We start from the raw sequence: 22,710 nt of genomic DNA, 5'->3' as shown, positions 1-22,710 counted from the left end.
TTGGAAAATAAACGTCTAAATAATAAGTTTATCCTTCAGATCATAACCCTTTGCAGTCACCAAGTTACATACGTTAATTAGGGGGTTGGGGTTAATGTAATATGGTATTGGTAGAATATTAGATATTTGTATTGGTAAAAGTGTATATTATAGGTACTCTATTGGTATGTGCAGAAATTTTATATCAGTCCATCCCTAATTTCCATTATCCCTTCTTCTTTCACTTCCATGTGCATAACATGAAAATGTTTATTATTATTAAGACACTTGTAAGAATTTTAGTGGAACGAGTGCATGCATTTATATGTGTATGTGTGAAACTGTAACAAAAGTGTACTTATGTTGCATGAGTGGAAAAGTGTATGCATGAAATATTTTGCATTCCAGGTCTTACAAAGCAGTTTTTCAACACAATGCTGAAGTTCTGTTTCCCTGAAAGAGACCCGGACACAATTGATGGCGACGGACCAGATGATATTGATTCAGACGGGAAGGGCAAGAAGGGAAAGTCTAAGAAGGGGAAAGAAACTAATTTCTATGTGAAAATAGATCAAAAGGATGATGTGGAGAAAATGAAAGTAAGTCCCTTTCTCCCTAACGTACCGTATTTACTCATGTATAATGCACACGTTTTTCCACAACCCCCCCTTAAAATCTGTGTTTCGTTATTATGCACAGAATAATTCAGACAGCCAACATTAAAACCACACATGTTTTCACTATGTCACTGCACGTATATATATCAACAGACGCAAATAAAAATTACCAGGTTTGATTTCTTTAGTAATTTTTTTAAAAACACTACAAAAATGTAATGGCTGTTTCCCATGATTTTTCACCTTGTAACAAAACGTTTCGAGACACCACACTGCTTTAGCAGAATTCATGCATGCACCTCCCGTCACACAGGATGTGTATCAGCGGCATTTGTCAGGCGAGAAATAATATTAAATAACTTCCTGAGTGCTGCAAATCCATAACATAATTTAGATCTCACTTTCTTCTACTACAGAATAAACAAGGTGGATGCAGAAGTGAAAGCCTTGGGAAGCTAAACACAGTGGAGGGAGGGAGGGAGGGAGGATGTGGTGTGCGTTCGTGTCTCATAATGTACACAAGACAATATTCTCCTCTTGGCCCACATTCCAACAAGTGACTCATTATTGAATAGGTATGGTGTAATTCGCTCTTGATCCGCATAGCAACAGATTTACGATCTGCAACTAAGAAAGCCATTCAGGGTTGCTACGCAACTGGAAAACCTGGAAAACAGGGAAAAGTCAGGGAATTTGGTTGGTCAGGGAAAAGTCTGTCAGGGAATTTTGCATATTTTCTGGAATTTACGTGCATTTTGGAGTTGCAGGAGAACCAGTTACAAAATGAACGAACGGTTCATTTCCACTTCCGAATTCGGTTCTTGTGATTCCAGTCCCCCCAAAAGATTCAGTTCAGAAACTTGTTCCTCTCGTCATTACGACTTCTAGTCTGTTACGTACAGAATTATGGTTTCTTCGCATTTCAATTCTATATTTATTCACTCTCGGATCTAGGTTCTTGGATCAGTTCATTTTGCAACTCGTTCTTGTGAACCTGTTCAAGAGCGGAATTTGGAGAGGCGTGAGATTTTTCCTTATAGAACAAGCTACTCAAGACTAAACCTACGCACCAGCCGTCCTCAGAATTTCTTGCGGAAAAAATGTTGCTTTAGCTTTGTGTGTAGTGAGGAAATTTTCTTTCTTCAAGAACACACCCGTTCGGAACCCATTCTCTTTTGATACGTGAAGCGGAGTAGGTTGGTATTTGGACAGTTCATTGGTTTTGGATCTGCAATAAAGCTTGAAGAGCAGAATTTCACGTAACTGGCTGTGCTTGACGTCACACTGGATGGGTGCGGACGCCGAGTGAAAACAAAGGGACTCACTACTTCGTTCCCCCGTGAATCCGTTCTGTGAATTTGAGTCCTTCGTTTGCGACCCGTTCAGAAGCAACCTCATCAACTAGTTCATTTGCTCGTTGTCATAGTTTTTACATTGCAGAGATGTGTTACACGTAGGCGTTGCTACGGGGTGTGCCGGGTGTACCTAGGCACACCCTAATGGGCTACTTTATCAAAGAGAATTAAAGACAGATATTTCAATAAGAGAAAAAATAAGCGGCAGTTTGTAAGAAGTTGAAAATGTCATTACTTGGTACAAACGTGTGCATTTTTGCTGATGAAACGGGTGTCTATAGATTTTCAATTTTTTTTATGTCATTGGAGAAAGATGATATTTACTGCATTCTACTCTGTACTACAGTGCTTTTCTTCTATACCTGTCACAAGCTGTACGTGTGAGAGAGCTTTCTCCAAGCTTATCCAAGTTAAAACTAAATTAAGAGCAACTCGGAAGCAGGATAAATTGGAAGCCCTGCTCTTGCTATTTGTGGAACAGGAAAAAGCTTAATCTATTGATGTAAATTAAGTTATTGATAAGTTTAAGAACATTGCACCTTTTGACAGACTTCTCTTGTTATAGATGACGTGTATTGTGATGTATTTGTTTGTAACATTTATGAACATTTTTTGTGTGTAATTTCTATGCAATTTTATTTTTTCTACTACATATATTCAGAATTTTTCAACACTGTCATTTAGTGAATTCATATTCCTTTACAAACATCAGTGCAGTTAAAGAGCCAAGTGATGTGTTGCAAAATATGCTATTATAAAGGTACAAGACCTCATTTTTTTTCTTTGTGCACACCCAAATATGCTACGCCTATGGTGTTACACCCGAGAAATTAGTGATTTTATGCAGTATCAGTGACGTCAATATTCGAATATGCACGTGTTTTGTGCATGTAGAACGAATTTATTTTTGAAAAACTGGTGCGAAATAGAGGAATTAAACGTACGCTGGTCACACGTCGTCGTTAGGTTAGGAATGTTGGTTTCATGCCGAGAGTAATTTTACGTATTGTTTGCGTGTAGAATGAAATTATGCTGATGAAAAGTGGTGAAAATGAGCCCAAGTTCCTTTTGTTTTATTACGATTTCATCATGTTACAAATGCAACTTTTACATGGTTCAATTTCGATTTATGTCTGTTAACACATACTGCAGAGTTTTAGCAATTACTTAAGATTTTGTTAATATATGCTTTTGTGGTTAGGTTAGGAATGTCAGGTTTGGTTGTCTTAGAATTTAAATAATAACCCTGAATGCACTCTACTAAGATTCCGATTTATTTCTACATTCATTCCCACTAGTTTAAGATACTTACTGTCGCTTGTCAACCGGAGAATACCTTGTCCGTGGGAAGCATTTATGATTGAGTAAGGTCATTTTGAAGGTTTTTTTTTCAACATAAATAACTTTTTATGAATCCAAATAGTGCTCATAATTTTAAGGAAGGTTCAAATTTCGTGTCACAATGTTTGCCAAAATTCTATGATAATTAGTCTTCCTGCTAGGAAAATGTGGAAAAAAAATCATAGAACATTCGGAACTGTTACCTTTTAAAAGACAGATTTCGATGTTTTCCGTAATATAAAATTGGTTCCAGCATGTGGGAAACTCAAATAATGGAGATATTTGATTCCAAAGTATGGCCCGCGTATATAATTTTTTTAGGTGTATGGTTGGTCACCGGCCCCATTCAAGTTCTGAATTTCCGTAATATGTAGCCTACTATTTTCAGTAAATTAAAAAATATAATCATTAAACTTATTGCATATTTTCTAAAGGTACATGACCTAATTTTCTGTTGTTTCTCATTTGTATTGATGTAGGCTAATTGAGGTTGTATACAGGTTACATTGTAAAGCTTTGATAAATGCCACATTTTTTTATTGATTTATTTACACCACCTTAATTGTAATGACAGTGAAAATTGGGAAGTACAATAGTTATTTATTTTTTCATTGAATAGCATTATATTAATCACTTGGTAAATTTTCAGCTAATAACTGGGTATATTCATAATAATTAACGTGCCTGCATATTTAATTGAAAAACATGAGGTTCAAAAGCAAATATCATGACGACAAACATGTCTGGAAAAATTTTATTTCTGGTCTGGAAAACCTGGAAAAGTCAGGGAATTTCATAATCAAAAAATCGTAGCTACCCTGGCCATTTTTTGAACCTGAATTGTACTGCACATTATATACAAGACATAATTGTTTGTTGCTTTTCCCCATCAAAAATCAGTGTGTGCATTATATGCCCGCATGCATTATACTCGCATAAATACGGTATTAAATGTTTTCGTCAAGAATAAACAATTCTGTTCAGCCAGGTTTCTGGCATTTTTTATACCTACAAAGTGTGAAACAAAAACTTTGTTCATATATGGTCTTCTCTATAATGAGTAAATAATAATAAAAAATAATAAAATGCCAAAGAAGCCATCAATATATTGGAGATAAAGTGGAAGGAAAAGTCATATCTGATAGAAACTGCCTCTATTTATTTTATTATTATATTTTGTTGCTGAGGATAATTTTCCCACCCACAACCTGGACTTCACTGTCGCCGTCCACACCAACCACCACAACATCAGTTTCAACGACTGCTTCCGGGTAGCGATCATCCATCTCCTACCCCAACCAGCCAACACCTCTGTTCGCAAAAGATGGGAGAGGGCCTATATATCGGCCATGAGTGCAACCACTCCACCTGGCCTGAACAAGGCCACCCAGTAATGCCCAACCCTCCTCCACCCTCCCAACTCACCCTACACACACAGTTTACGACGAGCCTTAATGCCCAACCCTCACCCACCCTCCCCCCCCCCTCCCAAGTCATCCTACACACTCACAGTTTACGACGAGCCTGGTGACGAAACAGTGTTTTTTTCGTTCTACGCACCGCTTCTTCTTCGATGGGGACCTGGCAACTCTGCAGGGCCCCAACTTCCGGTTCCGTCTATTTCTCCTCACACCGATGATGCTATGAAATTAGCGAAAATTTTGAATTTTTCTACTGTCTGGTGAGTGTTTCCTTTTACCTTCTTTGATTTTTACTTAGCCCTTTTGGCCCTCCTTGCTTTTATCCATTATATATATATATATATATATATATATATATATATATATGGCTCATTGGCTGAACATGTTAAGTCAATTTTCAACCTCTCTGCCAAAATTCCCAGGTTCGAGGTCTGGCCAGGCCATTAGTGTTCAAAATGCTGACCAAGGCAGAATTTATTTTATTTTAAAACATAAACTAAAAGTTACGTTTCAACCTTCTAGCAAGGTCTTCTTCAGACGCTGTACCAAGTACAAATGAAATAAGGTACAAAACAGGAAGATATACAGCCCCTGGCCATATTATTAGACGCACCACAATTTTCTTTGAAAATAATAGTTTTGAAGGGGAAAATTATACAAAATTCACCATTAGTTGTCTGAAAAATTTCCTGTACCTTATTTGAACCCTGGCAAATATGAGTAATACGAAAAAATGCACTTTCTTGCACAACATTGATAACAATAATTGTAATAGTAATAATAATACATAGTAATGTAATTCGACACAGTGGACAATTTTAACAGTTCGCTTACTTTTCACATTTAAAATGTTGTAATAGGGTTCTTTGTGGCTGAACTTTGATTATTGTAATGAACAATATGAAAAGAGGAGGTTCTGTTGTTACAAACAATACCACCAACACCCAACGTCGTCATTGTTGAACGAACATGCCGCAGTTCATTTCAAGCTGAGTTGAGAGGAGGATGTCTTGCGAATAGTGAATCGTATTTGTGCTAAATTTTGCAGTGATATTGTTTTTGTACACTGTCAGTATATTTTTTTAATTATTATCATTAGGGAGTCATGTGTAATAAAAGTGACTTGACACCGAGAAAGATGGCTGAAATTAAGACACTAATAAAGACAAAAATGTTCTCTAATCATGAGATTTCTTGACGATCTGATGTGTCTGAAGCATCGGTGAGGCGAATAAAGAAGAAAATTGAATATGGTGGACAGTGTGAGCCACAAAAGAAGGACAGATGTCGACGTAAAACAATTTTTACTCCAAGATCCTTACGCTGTTTGAAGAACATTTGCCTCACGAATATATTTGCGAGTACAAAGGAACTTAAAGATAAACTTGAAAAGAGTAGCGTTCGTACATCTGAAAGAACAGTAAGGCGTAGGCTCTCTGATATGAACCTGAAGGCACTCAGACCTGCTAAGAAGCCAAAATGAACCCCTGCTATGATTCGTAAACGTTTTCATTGGGTCAGTCATTAGTGGCAAAGGTACAGGATGTCTGTATTTGGTTCAAGGAACAATGAGGCAAGAACAGTATAGGGAAGTGCTTAGAAGAAAGTTGCTACCTCAAGTAAGAGAATGGTTCCCAAATGGAGAACCGTTCGTATTCATACAGGATGGAGCCTCATGCCATACCGCAAAATCAATAAAACAGTTTCTACAGAGTGAAAATGTCCCTCTCTTGCCCTGGCCGGGAAACTCTCCAGATATGAACCCAATTGAAAATGTTTGGTACCTAGTGACAAAAGGAGTGACAAAGCAAACAATTACGATGAGAATTGGCCTAATTGAAAAAAATAATTCAACTGTCGATACACCATCCTCATATGAAAGAGACAGAACAAGCATGCATTGATAGTATGGCAAAATGAATCCAAGCACTGATAAAGACCAAAGCCGGCTCAACCAAATATTAAAATTTGCTTCCAGTCATGTGTACATATTATATAGCTAATATTCAAGAAACACAGTAAAAAATTATATTTGTAACTATTAATTTATCAAGTAATTGTTGTTTTTTGTTAAGGTTCACATGTAATCAATGTAATATTTCATGTAATAAAATAAATAGAGAACAACAAAAAAAATAGACGAGATAATAACATCCTTAAAATTTTGCATAAAATTTGGAGGTGCATCTAATAATTTGGCCAGGGGCTGTATATACACAAAAATAACCCCTCCAGACACGAAATAATTCCATAAGATGTTCCAGCAGGTGGCCTTCTCCTGTCAACTGCTGTTTCATCTGACAGGCGATTTTGATAAACATTTCCTTTCATCTGGAATGTGGTTGGACTCCTTATCTCATGCTCTTTTTCCTTATCCTTTCTATCTTCATTCCTCCATTCCTCTTCCTTCTTCTCTCCTCCTTCGCTCTTGTCCTTTCCACTCTTTCTATCACCTTATTCATTCTTTGTTTATCTTCAGTCCCCCATTCCAGTTCATTGTCTTCTTCCCCTTTCTTCTCTATTTCCTTGGCCTCCTCCCATTTTCTCACTCGTACTCTCTTCTCCCTTCCTATCTGCTTAGCCCATCCAACTCCATCCTGTTTCTCTCGTGTGCTTAAATATAGCATTTCTCTCTCTTAAGTCGTACATCATCCCAATGTTGTTTCAACCTGTCTTTCAGCCTCTTTTTTGTTTCTCCTATGCACACACTCTGACATTCTTTACACTTTACTTCGTTGATAATCCCTTCTTCTTCCTATTTTTTTTCCTTTTTTTGGTTGCATTCTTCGCTATTCTTAAGATGCTTAGTCCTCCCTTCCTGTAAAGTTTAATGCCCACTTTCCTAAACACTTTGCATACCTTTACTGTGGTCTTCCCCATACTCCTTATGCCAAACCTCCTCTCTTTTCCTTTCTCTTCCTCTTCTCCCCTCCCACTTTCCTTCCTTCCTTCTGTTTATGTCCAGTCTATCCTCCTTCTCATAGCAAATCTTTTCCAGCTGTTTCCATAGGCTATTTATTTTGCCTTCTTTTTCACATTCTTTCGTGCATGTTTTCTTGATTCTGTCCTCACTTACATCACTTCTTTTGGAACAGAATACCCCTGCTGCACACTTCTTCTGATGCCAAGTGGTTTCAATTTCTTGTTCTCTCTTCCTTTTCATCAATATATCTAGGTAGCTTATCTTGTCTTCTTCTTCTATTTCAAGTTCCTGCAATATCCCTCTTTTTCGTCTTGTATTTCTTTGGCAAATATATCGAGCTGCTTCTTTGTTCCCTTCCATATGCCAAAACAATCGTCTAAATATCTGCAAAACAGAATTATTTTGTCACCTCCTTTTTCGAACACTTTCTTTTCCCATTCATTCATAACAAATTCAGCCAATGCTAGGCTTAGGCTTAGGCTTAGTCCTTCACTCATTAACATTATTTTATCCTCCATTTTACTGTAACCATTGTTCCAAGTGGTTTCCAGCACTTTCACTACCCTTTCACTGTCCCATTCTATAATTTCTTGACCCATTGTCTTTCTAACAATGTCCAAAACGTGTTCCCTCTTGATGCTTGGGAACATACTTTTCACGTCTAAGCTAAACATTGTCGTCTTCTTCCCATTCAACTTATTACCGGGAGGTGAAAATATGATCAGAAATAGGGAATTATAACGTATACTAATAAAACCAATTATTCTTTGAGGAAATTAGTGAAAATGCAGCTCGATTAGGACTTGAACCTTGGGGTTTAGTGTGTCATTGCTTTGTCACTAGCTACAAAGCGATCCATTCATTCACTGGTACCACTTGAGTGAAATGGATACTCTTAGAATTCCTGATGACCAACAAATATCTGAATGGTGTGTTAAATTTTGGCATGACAGAGCTTATACATTGTTACATAAAAAACACTTAATAAAGCCAAATAGTTTTTTATTTATGTCTGCCTCTGCCTCTTGTGATTGAACTAGGTAGTGGAGTTTGCATGAGTTACGTAAATAGTGTGGGGAAAATGTTGAGTACATGTGATACATATTTAAAAAGAAGAAAAAAACACTTGGTTATAACATAGCTGTTGTTGGTGATGGTGTTGATGAAAATGTATTATAACTAGTGAAAACTTTTATATGTTATATTCCACCAATTCGTGATGGCACCTTAATTCTAATATTCTTCCTTTGTTAATGGTGTGCCATGACATTCTTGAAACTGTGCCTGCCCAGTAACTTTGGCCACACTGAAAAACATTTGAATGCGTTAAATTTCACCCTGTAGGATTACACATGGGATAGAATATTTTAACCTTTAGCATCCTGATGATCAATTTTGAAACCACGCCTGTATTTCCGTTCTGACGAATGGTCGATATTTCGACCAGCAGTACACTTCAGCAATTAACATGCCATTTCTTGAAAACTATGTGTGATATTTCAGTTCTATCTTTTTTTTATGTTTAGTATACATATGAAGGTATGACAAACTCGAATTACAAATATCGATTGTTACTACTATTAACAAGCGAAGTTTGAAAAAGTCCTTATTTTCCTTTTGTTACCACCTGTATTATTATGGGGTAGATTTATAAAAGTGGCTAAAATTTCAAAATTGCTGCTTCTTGAAAAATTTAAATTCTACAAGCAAGAATGAGTAAGAAGCAACATTTTAATCAATGTCCGACACTTAAGGAATTGGGGGGGGGGAATGCGGAAGCAAAAGCCCAAAGTTCGAAATTTTCCTTAATTATTATAAATTATCAAACCCCGCAATGTCCATTTTCTTAAAGTTACGGCGCGAGCATTACATATCCTCATAGAGTGGTGTTTTGATGTACTTTCCTCCAAATTTGGTCCATCCAGCATCCATAGGGCTGACGCTAGAAGCGAAATTCCGGACATTGTCCCAAAGCTGGCAACACTGTCAATTATTATTTTTTACTCAAGAAGTATCAGTCTGATTTCAACGAAACTTTGCATGATATTAAAAATGTACCGCTGCTACATGCTACATTTTTCATTCACTTCGGTCTATTGAGGGGTGCACAGGGGCATGTCGTACACCAATTTTTTTTTAAAAAATACCTTTTTTTCTTTTTTAACACTAATTATTGGAAGGCACAATACAGTGTGCCTGTCCTCAAGAAAGAAAACAAAACCAATTTCATCTCTACAACAATTATTTCTCAAGCTTTGATTTTTTTGTACTTCATGGCAAGTTTAAAAAGCATGCGTTTGAAAAGGCACCGGATTCAACAGGAATACACGAGCACAAAGGTCCGTCGACTAAAGGTTAAATTGTAAGCATTGTGTATAATACTTATATGCATGTCATAACACAGTGACGGCGCCAGCCGAAAATAAGTGGGGGGGCTACAGATTTCGGAGTCAAATTCTCAGGGGGGGGGCTAACTAATATCGGCTAAAAGGTAATTACATAATACTTTACTACGGTATAATTTTACCAGTGGCATATTTTACAGTCAGATCCAAAGATAAATCACTGAGATGTTATGTTGCATTTTGCTCCACAGGCATGAATCTTTTATGTCAAATAAAATGCAATAATTGTATTGTTTTCTTTTCCTAAGCCATTATCGAGAGAAATAGTATCACATAATAGGAATTGTGGCTTTTCTGGCGACGTGATTCGAAAAGGTGTTCTCGGGTTACCAAGCAGGTTAGATCATAGTATCACATAAAGTAAGAATCACAAACCTTCCGACCTTCTGTAAACGACCGTCTCACTTCGAGTAACGTATCACTCCGCGCCAGCTGTTCGTGAATGGTGCGGCCATCATATGCTGCTCACTCGCAACCTTTAGTTTTACGTAACATGGAAAAACGTATTCTTATTTTAACTGATAATCTACACATTGAAGAATAATACATTTTCTACAAGTGATTAAGTACGTGTTCTTATTCAAGAATGAACATATTTTTCTACGCCAAAAGTCCCATTTATCTGACACTGGGTTAACAGATCCCCCTTCCCCCCCTCCTCTCTCAGTATGACAGTGCCAAAGTTATACAAGAGAGAGAGAGATTCGTTTCAGTAAATTCAAGCCTTTTGGTTTTATTGCTTCCTCTTCCACCAAATTATTGCCCAACATTGTTTTCTCCTTTGTGCAACAAATATGCCGCCAGTTTTAGCAGAAGCTAAACAAAGATAAGCCAGGGAATAAAATAATATAAGCACATTATTTACGCACGTCTCATGCAAGTAATGTATTTTCTTACCTTGATTCAGCAGTTTCTTTTTGAACTTGAGGTATTTTCGGCGCTAGACATCATCCTGTCAGAGTACGGTCTGTCAAATTTGCTTCCCAAAAAGGAACTCAGCGTGGTACAAAAGGCGATTTAACGTCGACTGCTAAAATTGGGGAGATCGTCATCAATCATCACTATCAACATCTTCCCCACAGTGGACAGGATGGCTCTTTGATTGAAAGAATACGAAAGCACCTCGCATTGTATTGCACATATCTCAAAATCGGTGTACTTGTTTATACGAGTAACAACGTGTTTTTTTTTCGCGTGACTCACAACTTGACCGGTCATTTTCCTTTCTTTCACCACACCGAAAACACAAAGACGCAGACACACAATTACACTTGGACACCAGCTTCACTGCTTGCTCAGGATAGCACTGACACAACGTCACACAAACATTAAGAACAACCTGCTTCTTGCCACTTTTCAAACGGCTGTATTTCCGAAAGACTACTCTGAAAACACGGGAGACCTTCCTGCACGCATGGATGTTCGAAACTGGCGCTATTTTCTTGCTGTTCACGTGATCGATTGTAATTTATACAATAATCACGTATTATTATTATAAACAGAAACCTTTAATGAAAATATATTTTAAAATGTATAATCCAACGTAATTTACACGTTTTTCTTCCATTAGCGCACTTTCATAGAACGGACTACATGATGCGGAAGAAATCCGTTATTAGGCTGTTGCCAACCTCAATAGTTCTCACTAAGTCAAGTACAGAAACGGAAGTGGTATGTGGAATGGCTGCATATGATAGTGTGATTTCACATTGTCAGTGACGATCCTCCGCGGATGGGGGAGGGACGCAGGAGTCTATCTATAATCCAGAGGTGTTCACCATCCGGATGGTGACATCCTCACACTCCAGAATACTTTTGCGGATGAAGTATTGCGGATGAAGGAGGGCAGGCCGTAGGGTGAGGGAGGTTGATTTAAAATGAACACCTCACAACAAGAAAAATGTGACAATATTTAAAAATTCATTCATTCTTTAACACGTTCGCTACCAAGCATCTCACATACGAGACGCGTGGACTTTCAAAATATACTAGCGTCTCACATGTGAAATGCAGCAATATGGCAAAATAGACTCTGCGTCTCACATATGAGACGGTGGTAGAACAACATGCAATTGCTTCTCAGAAGATCGTAGTCTATTTCAGGGGTTTGAAATAAATATGGTGGGCTGTGGGACTGTATATGCAACGCTTGGTCTATGAATCAAAAAAATATTTGCAGTTGGCATACTGTTTTTTTCCAGGCTGATTGTAGCAACATTGTCGTTTTAGCTAAGACATTCAGTAGTTGTTTTATTGCTACGTGTTTAACCTGAAAAGTTTGTAGAGCTGTGTTTACATGTCCTCTTCAATGTAATTGTTGTACGAAAAGCTCACGTGGTACACCTGCAATACCTGTAAGGATGACAAGGAGTTGGACTTTGTGCTGGAACTTGTTTTCAAGAATGGCATTTCCCTGCACAATGAGGGACTGAACTGAAAGAAATCTGCAAGATGTTTAGTTTTTCTTTTTTTCTATTTAGACTTTCTTCAAAAAAAAAAATTCTATAAAGATTTATTAGTTAATGAGAAACTGTATTTTCCAGAAAAGGTTTAGTGTTAAATATATATATATTTTTTTTTGTAAAATGTTTTCTATTTTTTCAGTCCCAACATTCAAATCCAAAATTAGCAGTGAAATAGATTATTTATTTCATAAACTATGCCAATAAAGTCATTGAAATACAAATTTGAAACAAATATTGGCATTTATGCAATTGTTTCTTCCGTCTCACATGTGAGACGCTGACAGATGCATGCTGCATTAGGTCTAGTCTGAGGGAGGAGTCAGCAAAAATAGGCTTGATCTGTGGGACAGGTTTTGATATTTGGGGTGAGTCTATATTTGGAGTTTGCTTTTTACACTTTGGTAGTGAACGTGTTAACTTTGTATTTCTCCCTCTTGAATATTTGCAGTGATAAGGATAGGAAGTCTTGTGTTGCTGCAAGCATAAATCTTCGGGTTTAAGAATGCTGGAGAATTAGTTATTTAAGAATAGATATAATGATAAAACCAATGAGAGAACATCTCTAACTCTCATGCAATTGTCGGTACTTCAATGAGGAACTAACAAACAGAAAGGAAACATAACACTTCTTTAGATTTTGAACGTCATTGTACTTATAAAAACCGAAATATAGTGATACGATTTACAGAGGCTGCCAACAACAATCAAAGAACAATCTCACAGCCACTGAATACGTCCATCTTTCAGGATGGCAGATGATTTCGTAGCAAGTTTGGCAACTCCTGATTGGCAAATTACTTAGTATCGAATGACCAATGCTTCATTGATTTCAGAACACAGCATAATAAAGTAATTGCAATCTAACAGAACTAGAACATTAAACATTGTACTTGCCCCAATGGAAGTTTCATAATGGCAAATGTAAATTTTACTTTTTAAGTTTTCTGTTGAAATGCATCTACCGTACTACAATAATCTAGGGGAGCTACCGGGGGGTTGAAGCCTGGTTTGGGGGGCTTCAGCCCTTCTAGCCACACTGTAGCACCGTCCCTGTCATAGCAGTGGTTTTGGCGGGTCTATTTATTCATTCATTCTTGCAGGAAAGAGCTGAGAAGAACAAGCTGTTCATCTACATTAAAATCCCGGAGGTGCCTGTGAGGGTCAGCTACAAGGGAGAGAAGGAAAAGAACCTGGAGGACATCCGAGATTTCAGCCTAGTCATTCCAACCCTTGAGTACCACAACGTCACGTGGACGTGGCTCGATCTGCTGCTGGCCATGAAGAGTGACAGCCGACGAGTTATACTGTCACAGGTATGAACCTGCTTTTTTCTGTATTCTGTACAGTCTTCAGAAAAGTTTATATGGGTGCTGAGCCAATATCAGTTCAAATTTAATCACTAATACCAATTGACACTTCTCTAGGTCATTCATGATGTTTATGCAAAATGCACAATTTGGATTAAATTTTTAGAAAAAGTTGATGTCGAAAAATGCCCATTTTAATATTTTGATAACCTGAATGAAGAACTATGAATATCTTTAACCTTTAAAGTCCCGACCGGTCATGTGCTAACCGATGGCATTTTTGGCCACAGTCCCGATGGGTCATACCTTGACCGATGGAACACAAGCTTTATTCGTCACCTTGCAACCCTGTTCATTTTCTATGCTCATGACTCGAAGTGCGTGGAACTTGAATCCACGAGTCGATGTGCATCGACTGCGACATGTTGCCAACCCTTGTTGAAAATAACTCATGCATTTCATTGTGCATGTTGCCAACCCTTGTCGAAAATAACTCATACACTTCATTTCTTTTTCTTCGGATGGCAAAAGGCATTAGGAACAAAATAAATATTGAATTATAATGTAGACATGTGGTTGTAAGTAAGACATAGAATTTGTTGCTCAACAGGGAGGGGAAAAATTTGTGTCTTTTATTTTCTTTTTTTCAATTTTCACATTTGAAGCCATGAATAATAACTAGAGGCACATATTTTTGGTAAATAAAAAAGCAAAATTTCGGTACAAAAACGGAGTCAATTTCGGGTTCAAAAGCGGTAAATAAAATAAAATATCGGTGTTATAGCGGTGAAAAAATGGATGAAAAGTGGTATATAAAAAGACATATTGGTTTTAAAATTGTGAATATAATCCTAAATTTGATTTAAAAACTACACTTATTCCACAGAATTAACATTTCACTTCTAATAGCACATTTATGTAGTTATCATAGTATTAAGTTTATTTCTGTGTAAAAGGGTCCAATTTTGCTTCTCCAATATTAACAGCAGAATTAATCAATTTTCCGGGAATTGCATAACTCTCAGGATAATTCAGACCTCAGAAGGTGTCGCGTCGGTGAATAAACCCTGAATTTCGTGTTTAAGAGTTAATTTCGCTTTTTGCAGTTCATTTCGCATTATTTCGTGACAAAATATGGTCACAAAAAGCATCTCACACCTTTCAAAAACATGAAAAATTAACACTACAATGTGTTTTTTCAAATTTCGTTTTTTCGTCAAAAACGAAATATGCATGCCTCTAATAATAACAAATACATACAGATAGCAACACTTTTGTCTTTTCTATGTCAAAGTACATTTTATTCAGCCTTCGGTAAGTTTTTACTTTTACTTCAAATTTCATGTATGTATATTTGAAATTCCTGTCCTTTTTTTAAAAAAATATTGTGTGTGTTGCCAACCCTTGTCGAAAATAACTCATGCACCTTGTTTCTACTTTTTCATTTTTTCTTTGACTGGCAAAAGGCATTAGGAACAAAAGAAATATTGAATTATAATGTAGACATGTGGTTCCAAATAGGACATAGAATTTGTTCCTGTCCCATGTCTCAACAGGGTGGAGCAATTTTTTTTCTCTTTTTTTTTCCAATTTTCACATTTGAAGCCACGAATAATAACAAATACATACAGATAGCAACACTTTGTCTTTTCTATGTCAAAGTACATTTTATTCTTAGTGAAATGTTTCTTGTTTCACTAAATTATCTGCCATAGGAAGACAAAACTCGTTTAAATGGCCTGGGACAGAGGTAAAAACTGCATAAGCACCACGGGACTTTAAAGGTTAATGCAAAAATGTTTGATTTATGTGGTATAGTTGCAATGTGATATTTATTTATATTAGGGATATGAAATATGAAATTTTGGCCAATACTGATAAAGTAATGGTATAAAGTTGACCAATACTGATAACCAATATTCTACCCGTTCGCAGAATTTTGCACTAAATTGTAAGATATTTATAGATATATCAAATCGGTAAAATAATTTTACCGATAATCCGATACACCAATATGCCTATATGGGCTGATACCGATAGAGTACCGATTAATCTTTCCCATTCATAATTTATATGTTACTATTAGTAAATATTCTGAATGATTTTTAAATCGATGCGTTGTTCATGCTTTCGTATCACTGGAAATCAATAAAAATACAACATTTATGTATTTGCATTTGTAATTACTTAATGCAAATATCCACTTATTGTGTTGTTACTAACTGCAGTTATTGCAAGTAAAGTAAGGAGAGTTTTCTCATTTTCCCTTGTAGGCAATAAAGCAGAAATTGCAAATCAAGACAAACAGAAGTGCGACAGATGAAGGTGCATCTCCTCAGGAGGAAGATAAAGCTCGAATGCTTCTTGGTTCAAGGCTTACAGTGAGTTCTTTTTCCTCATAGATATTGTATTGACTTGTTTCTTTATATTATTTATTTTGTACCAGTAAAAGTGTATACATGGATTGATTGATTTGGTAGCATTGTGTTAACCTAAATATATAATTTTTCTAATACCACATATTTTATATTTCATAGGCTGGTGACACCAGAAGTCTTAAGAAGAGTTTATTTAAGAATTCAAAATGAAGAAAGCCTTCTTTGAATTGCTGCCATACATGAATTATTCCATCTGCTTGTATTCTGATACTATTGGCGTATTCCATACAGGAGGAAAGAAAATTAATGTGAATATGAAGGAGCTAACGGATATAAGTATTTTTGGATATTTTATACAAAGTATTAGTAAATCATTACCTTCCTAATCAGTAAATATATACATATATTTATTATGGTATTCTATTTTAAGTGTCATGTTAATATTATTGAGTACTGATGTTGCAAAAAGCATGTTACAACAAGAGTTTAGTAACAATGTAAATAATATGTATCCCTACTTCATTGTGTAAATTTTGTAAATAGCATAAAGTAAGAATTATTGTGCAGTTGCTTGAGTGAAATGGCTGTGATTTTTCATAATTTTCATTTTCTGAACTAATGATCTGAATGTGTCTTCACCAAGTAACGTGTAAAGCTACATGTTTTCTTTTTCTGTTAAAATTAATGCTTCATTTTTGTTTTAGAAATGATAACCTTGTTTTTGAGGTGTATATTACTTGAGAAATTTAGGTAGCATGTTGGTTGCTGGCACATTTTAGGAATTTCTTTGAAACTTTTATGTTGTGAACCTTCCTTATTTAGAAATATACTTTAAAAAATTGCACAAAATTAGTTTATCTAAGTGGCTCTGTAGTGTTATTGCCAAAAATACTTGTTTTAATTAGACAGTGAAGATAATAACTGACCATATTTATAGAATTTATTCATTTCAAATGTGTGCATAAACATACTAAAGAATCACTTAAAAATGTTCTCTACTTACATGTGATTGATGGGAGAAGCTAAGAATAGTAACAGTTGATGCTGAATGACAACACCATCACTAAATCTTATGTTAAAGGATCCTTGACAGAATAGTTGGATGCTGAAATTGTGATTGCTAAGCCTGTTTCTGGTAACTTTGCCTCTATTTAGGTATGGTGTGGTGCAGCAAGTTGAGTATAAATATAATGTGGCATACCTTGACATTCCAGTTGCTCTTCATATTCTTGCGACCGAATAATTTCGAAGGTTGGCTGCTATAATTACTCTACGTTATGGGATCTGGTTGACTGCAGTAGAGCTTCACTGCATTGCTTACACTTGACTGGTTATTTCTGATTTCTGCCAGTTGGCAGCACTTGGAGAAGTGGAGTATTGAACTATGCTGTGCTGCACAGTGTGGTTGGCGAGTTTTGTTCTGGGCCTGTATTTCCATTTGTGCATCTAAAACTCAAGAAGGTATGAAAATTTGTCGAACACCGACAAAACATTACCAGGTGGTATTAACACCTTTTGGTCATATGTAAGTACCAGCCCATTCTTGAACTGACTTATTAAATTAAATTATTGTGTGTTTGACACGTACCTCTTTACCCATTTGGCTGAAGCCACCTTATTGCTCAGACTTCTCAGATCTTTATTAAAGCAAAGTGACTAACCTGTATTGACCTTCCTTGGTGCAGCAAAAAGTGTTACATAATCCTAGATTCTGATTGGAATAAAAAATAATTTTGTTATTCTTGTTTTTTTTATTATTGATATTTTGTTGACGTTACTTTGAGTTATACTGTGATATGGAAATGACCAGGTTCAGATTATAAACCAGGTTGTTTGCAACTGAATCAGTTGTCTCATAATTGTCTCAGCAATTTCTACAATGCGATCCATAAGAGTGTAGACGACCACCATGTTAATGTTTGCGCTATCGGTAAGCGAGACACTTGTGGCCATTAGTCGGCATCGTAGATTGTCGATGAAACAAGCGCACAACAGTTTCCGTAATTATTTTAAAAAGTGATTTACTTATCAGATTTATTAAAGGAGGTATTCAAACTAGTCGCCTTCTAGTCTACTGTGCCGATATACAGTCGCAAGCTCCTCGCTTGCCAATAGCGCAAGCACCAATGCAGCAGTCTACACTTCAATGGATCGCTCTGTATATAAGCCTTGGTACAACCCCACTTGACCACCAATCTTTAGCAAGAAAGAGACAGATTTTCCAATGAAGAAAATGGAAACAGTACAAACTCAGATATAACAAACGATGTCTTACGTGCACAAGACAAGTCCAGACACAAGAAATAAGCGACACCAACCATCTGAAGCACATAATGACTGGAAAGAGTAGAAAATCACATTCCATCAAGACTGAATGCAAGGCAAAAAAGTTGGAGAGGGACTCTTGATTTGTGGTTTGATCTTAGACTTGTTTAGTAAATTTCTCCATAAGAGATCAAGATTGCCATCTTCTGTACTTTTCTTCCGATCATATTCCTTGACAATGTAAGACATTTAGGATATGATGCCCTTGAACATGCTCCCCTCCTTTCTTCATTGATCTCTTAGTTTACCCTATGTAGTCACATTCACAGCTGCAGGTAATACATGCAACGCATATCCATGGCAGGCATTCTTGGGAACAACTGGTCGCATTGTAAAAACCCACCTCGAGGTATGTGGTGGTTTCATTGCCACTATGGTCCTAAATCCACTAAATGTTTTTGCAACCTTGCCAGAAAAGTCTCTAAAATGGAGAAAGCCGACATTCTCTTCAACCTATTGTTGATTATCAGAATCTGGAACTGGCTCAATGAAGTGTCTCATCCATGCATAATTTTGCTTCTGATTTCTTCCTTGGAATATCCAGAACTCTCTGTTCTTCGCATTTCCTCAAATCATGATTGGAAGAAAGCTTCCACATACTCAGAGAAATTATACCAAATGTTTTACTTGGTCCTACTATGGTGATTGGAATTAGCATGAATACGAGGTATGGCTAAGAAAACAAAGAGACTGGCAACCCTGTCGGAAGTATGCATGCCGCAGCAGTGGAGAGTGCATGCGCAGGAAGTAACCTTGAAGCTTCAAGAAGCTGACGAACAGAACTCCGGGTCGCTGTCAATCGTAGTTAGTCTGTGAGCAGTGCTTAAAAGTGGAGGTCCGCAATCGTGTTGCCGTAAAATGACAAAAAATTGAAAAATCACAGTGTGAGTATCCACCGACTCTATATCAATGCCCACTATGTCTGCTATCATTCGAAGACCCGGTGATCGTACTGAACAATGTCATATAATTTTGCCACATTTTCTGTTGTTGCCGTGACAGGGTGACCCAGTCTTCAACGTCCTCGCATCACACGGCAAACAAAGCATTTGTGTCATTCAAACAAATCAACACTTGACATCGCATTATCACCATACGCCTCCTGCAACAATTTCATACACACACTTGGTAATTTTTCAATTTCACCAGGAATTTGAGGTTAATGTACAGACTTTATAAAAAGATAATTTCTCTTGTGAGTCTGTTGTGCTGATGGTAATGAAACTACTCTCTCAACCTTTGAATTATGACCTGTAATGGCAAACAAATATTCACCAATTACCATAATTTCAAATTGTTCCAAAATTCATCTTGGGTAATTTTTATTTGAATAACAGGGTGTCTACCAAAATAACACATCCTAAATTCTTGACTTTTTCTGGACTTTTCTAGACCCTTTTTTTTCTTAATGTTTATTTATTCGGCCCCTACTTAAGTAAAGTTGGAAACTAGTAATGAAGAAAATAAATATTTATTTAACGAAAACCCCTACCAAAAAGGCCAGTTAAGATGAAAGCTGAAGCTGAATTTAAGAAGAGAATTACATCTGCTTTCTTGTATTAATGTATCCTGAACTGTGTTTGGCAGACAAGCGAGGCTTTGGCATCTGGACTCTCAGCCAGTAAGCCAGGGGCTTATGTCGGTTGTCCCTATATGTTTGTGACTGTCCCTTCAACCATCTTATCTTACCACCATTCATCCTCATCTTCGCGGTTAGCCAAAGGGACAGAAAAAAGTGAAGTAAAATAAACTAAATCAACCAATCAGTCAATATGAAAGAAATTATTATTGACCACAAGAATAATTTATTCCCTTTGTATTGACTTCCATGACTTTCTTGACTGGCAGACACCCTGAATAACTTTGTTCTCTATACCCCTGCTTTACAATCAAATTATATTGAATATTGAATAGGAATGGGCAACACCTTGTTCCTTCAGTATAAACCCTAAGTCAAATTTGATTGATTGATTGATTTAGTTTATTTTACTTCGCGTTTTGTGCCTCTTGGCTAATTTGCGAAAATGGGGATGAGTAATGAAATGGATGAATGGACATTCACAAACAACCAAGCCCGAATGGGATTCGAACCCAGGACCCTTTGCATCGCAGCATGATGTGCTAACCACTCTGCCACAGGGTCCAGCCCTAAGGCAAGAAATTCTGCTCAGGCATTGAACAGTGACGTTATCAGAAAGTGGTCTCAAAACTTTGTTCATTAATTGCTTCCATTTTCCCATTTGTTTAATAGCAGGACAAACGTTTTTTTTTTCTTTTTGGGCAATGACTGAATGAAAATAAATTTCACTATTGAGTTTGGAAGCACAGTCCATAGACTTATAACTTGCATGATATTTTTCTGTTACCTATTTTCCTAATTAATATTATGTGACGCTCAAAATGTAGGACATTTATGATATTTTTCAAATGCCTCCCGGATGCCGGAAATACGGCTAAAATGTAGGACATGTCCGGGAAAAACTGGACGTCTGGTAACCCTACTCACAGACTAACTACTACAGAAGGTCGTTTCACGTCCATGGTAACAAAGTTAGAACCCACCTCACCTTAAGAAAAAACTGTGACACCACGAGCGGTGGTGCTCCACGTGATACCCCTGTCTTGCAGCAATGGCCCTGCAGCGGAGTTTCCATTGGAGGAGACTGCGTTGAAGAACACATTGGTCCAAACGATCATATTCCTCCTGACAAGCTTTCCAAAGACCCTCAATTGTGCGGGGCCGTCTGCTTCTTAAGGCTCGTTTCATCAACGGAAACCCACAAAAATCTATGGAAGAGGCATCGGGGGATTTCACAGGGATGGCTGTAAAGGGGATTGTATGAATGCCCATTTCACGTGCCATCCGATCCATGTATGCCTGCGTGGACTTTGTCGTATGACTGGAAGCCTTGTCCTGGTGGATGACAACACGAGATGTGTCGCTGCCATAGAGACAAGGAATATCATGTCTGTAAAGTGGCTCCAAAATATTCGTCTAGTAATAGGCTGCATTTATGTTAGCCTTTTTTTCCACTCTGCGCAGTAGAAGTTTGCCGTTATGGCAGTAACCACCAACAACCATGAACCCGCATGGAAAACTTTCAGCACGTTCACGTACCCACTCAGATTGACCTCTTGCATCATGTGGACGATAGTAGATGGCCCTTTTTTTTTTACCACATTTCGACAGATACACCCATGCTTCATCCAGGGACACCACATACTTCCAGCAGTCCCCTGCCAGATGGCGTTCGTAGAGCTTCCGACTGTTGGTCTTTCTGTCCTGGACATGTGAGGCACGCAACTTATGAACTTGAGCCTTGTGCTTCCGCACAAGTTGTAAATCTTGGGCTATGATGCGATTTACAGTTGCAGGGAAACCTTGCACTGCCTGTGCAATCACTCTTTGCGTTGCAGGGTCTTCACATCGCACGAAGGATCTCACTTTCCGCACAACATCGGAGGAACGCTTGGGCTTCCGATATATCCGAGGCCCACTTTGACTGGTTTCAGCAACAGCTACAGTGCAAGCTTTATGGCGATTCAACACTGCATTGATGCCCTTCTTTGACATATGGAATGCTTTCATGTGGCACTGTATAATTATCTGGCTATAACTATAACCAACGTCGGAAAGGGCACAGATGTACCCCTCCAAAAAGACTGGAATTTTTGGTGCCATATATACACTCACTCACACACCAACCATCGTCTTTGCAAGTCAACACACAGTACTTTCGTTCTACTGGCTCTGGCTGCTCTCTGCTGTGCCTACGTGCTGCTCCCTGGTGATCAAAATCGTTACCACCAACGTGAAACAACCTTCTGTAGTGTCAGCTTCTTGAAGCTTCAAGGTTGCTTCTCGTGCATGCACTCTCCACTGCTTCATGTATACTTCTGACAGGGTTGCCAGTCTGTTTATTTTTAGCCAGACCTCGTATATCCTGCATATGCTTTATGATAAACGCTTGTGTTGAATCCCATATCAGACTTTTCAATCATGAGGTCCAAAAAAGAAAACTATAATTTCTGAATAAAATTTTCTCCGCAGTAAATTTAATTCTAGCAATTGAGTGTGGAAAAAAAAAATTAACAATATCCTTGTTCTTGGCAACTCAATGTGCACAACACAAATGCATTGATACTAACCACTCTAGTATGAGGTAGAACTGGAAGTGAATTGTAAAAAAAGCC

The 22,710-nt window shown here is 37.3% G+C and overlaps 1 protein-coding gene across 2 annotated transcripts in view; it reads left to right on the top strand.

Annotated features, from left to right (window-relative positions):
- hob (bridge-like lipid transfer protein family member hobbit) overlaps positions 1-17,930 on the top strand; it is a 222,576-nt gene extending 204,646 nt beyond the window's left edge. For both annotated transcript variants that reach the window (XM_083124220.1, XM_083124219.1), the window contains exons 36-39: positions 388-578; positions 13,607-13,819; positions 16,087-16,194; positions 16,351-17,930. In XM_083124220.1, the coding sequence (XP_082980346.1) occupies positions 388-578; positions 13,607-13,819; positions 16,087-16,194; positions 16,351-16,401 (563 nt within the window). In that variant the 3' untranslated portion in view covers positions 16,402-17,930. The remainder of the gene's footprint in view (positions 1-387; positions 579-13,606; positions 13,820-16,086; positions 16,195-16,350) is intronic.
- Positions 17,931-22,710: the final 4,780 nt, after the last annotated feature.

Source organism: Lepisma saccharinum, chromosome 6 (assembly GCF_977018435.1).
Source record: "Lepisma saccharinum chromosome 6, izLepSacc3.1, whole genome shotgun sequence".
Classification (NCBI taxonomy): Eukaryota; Metazoa; Arthropoda; class Insecta; order Zygentoma; family Lepismatidae; genus Lepisma; species Lepisma saccharinum.
The sequence above is the reverse complement of the archived record's forward strand: the minus strand, read 5'-3'. Positions and strand labels throughout refer to the sequence as shown.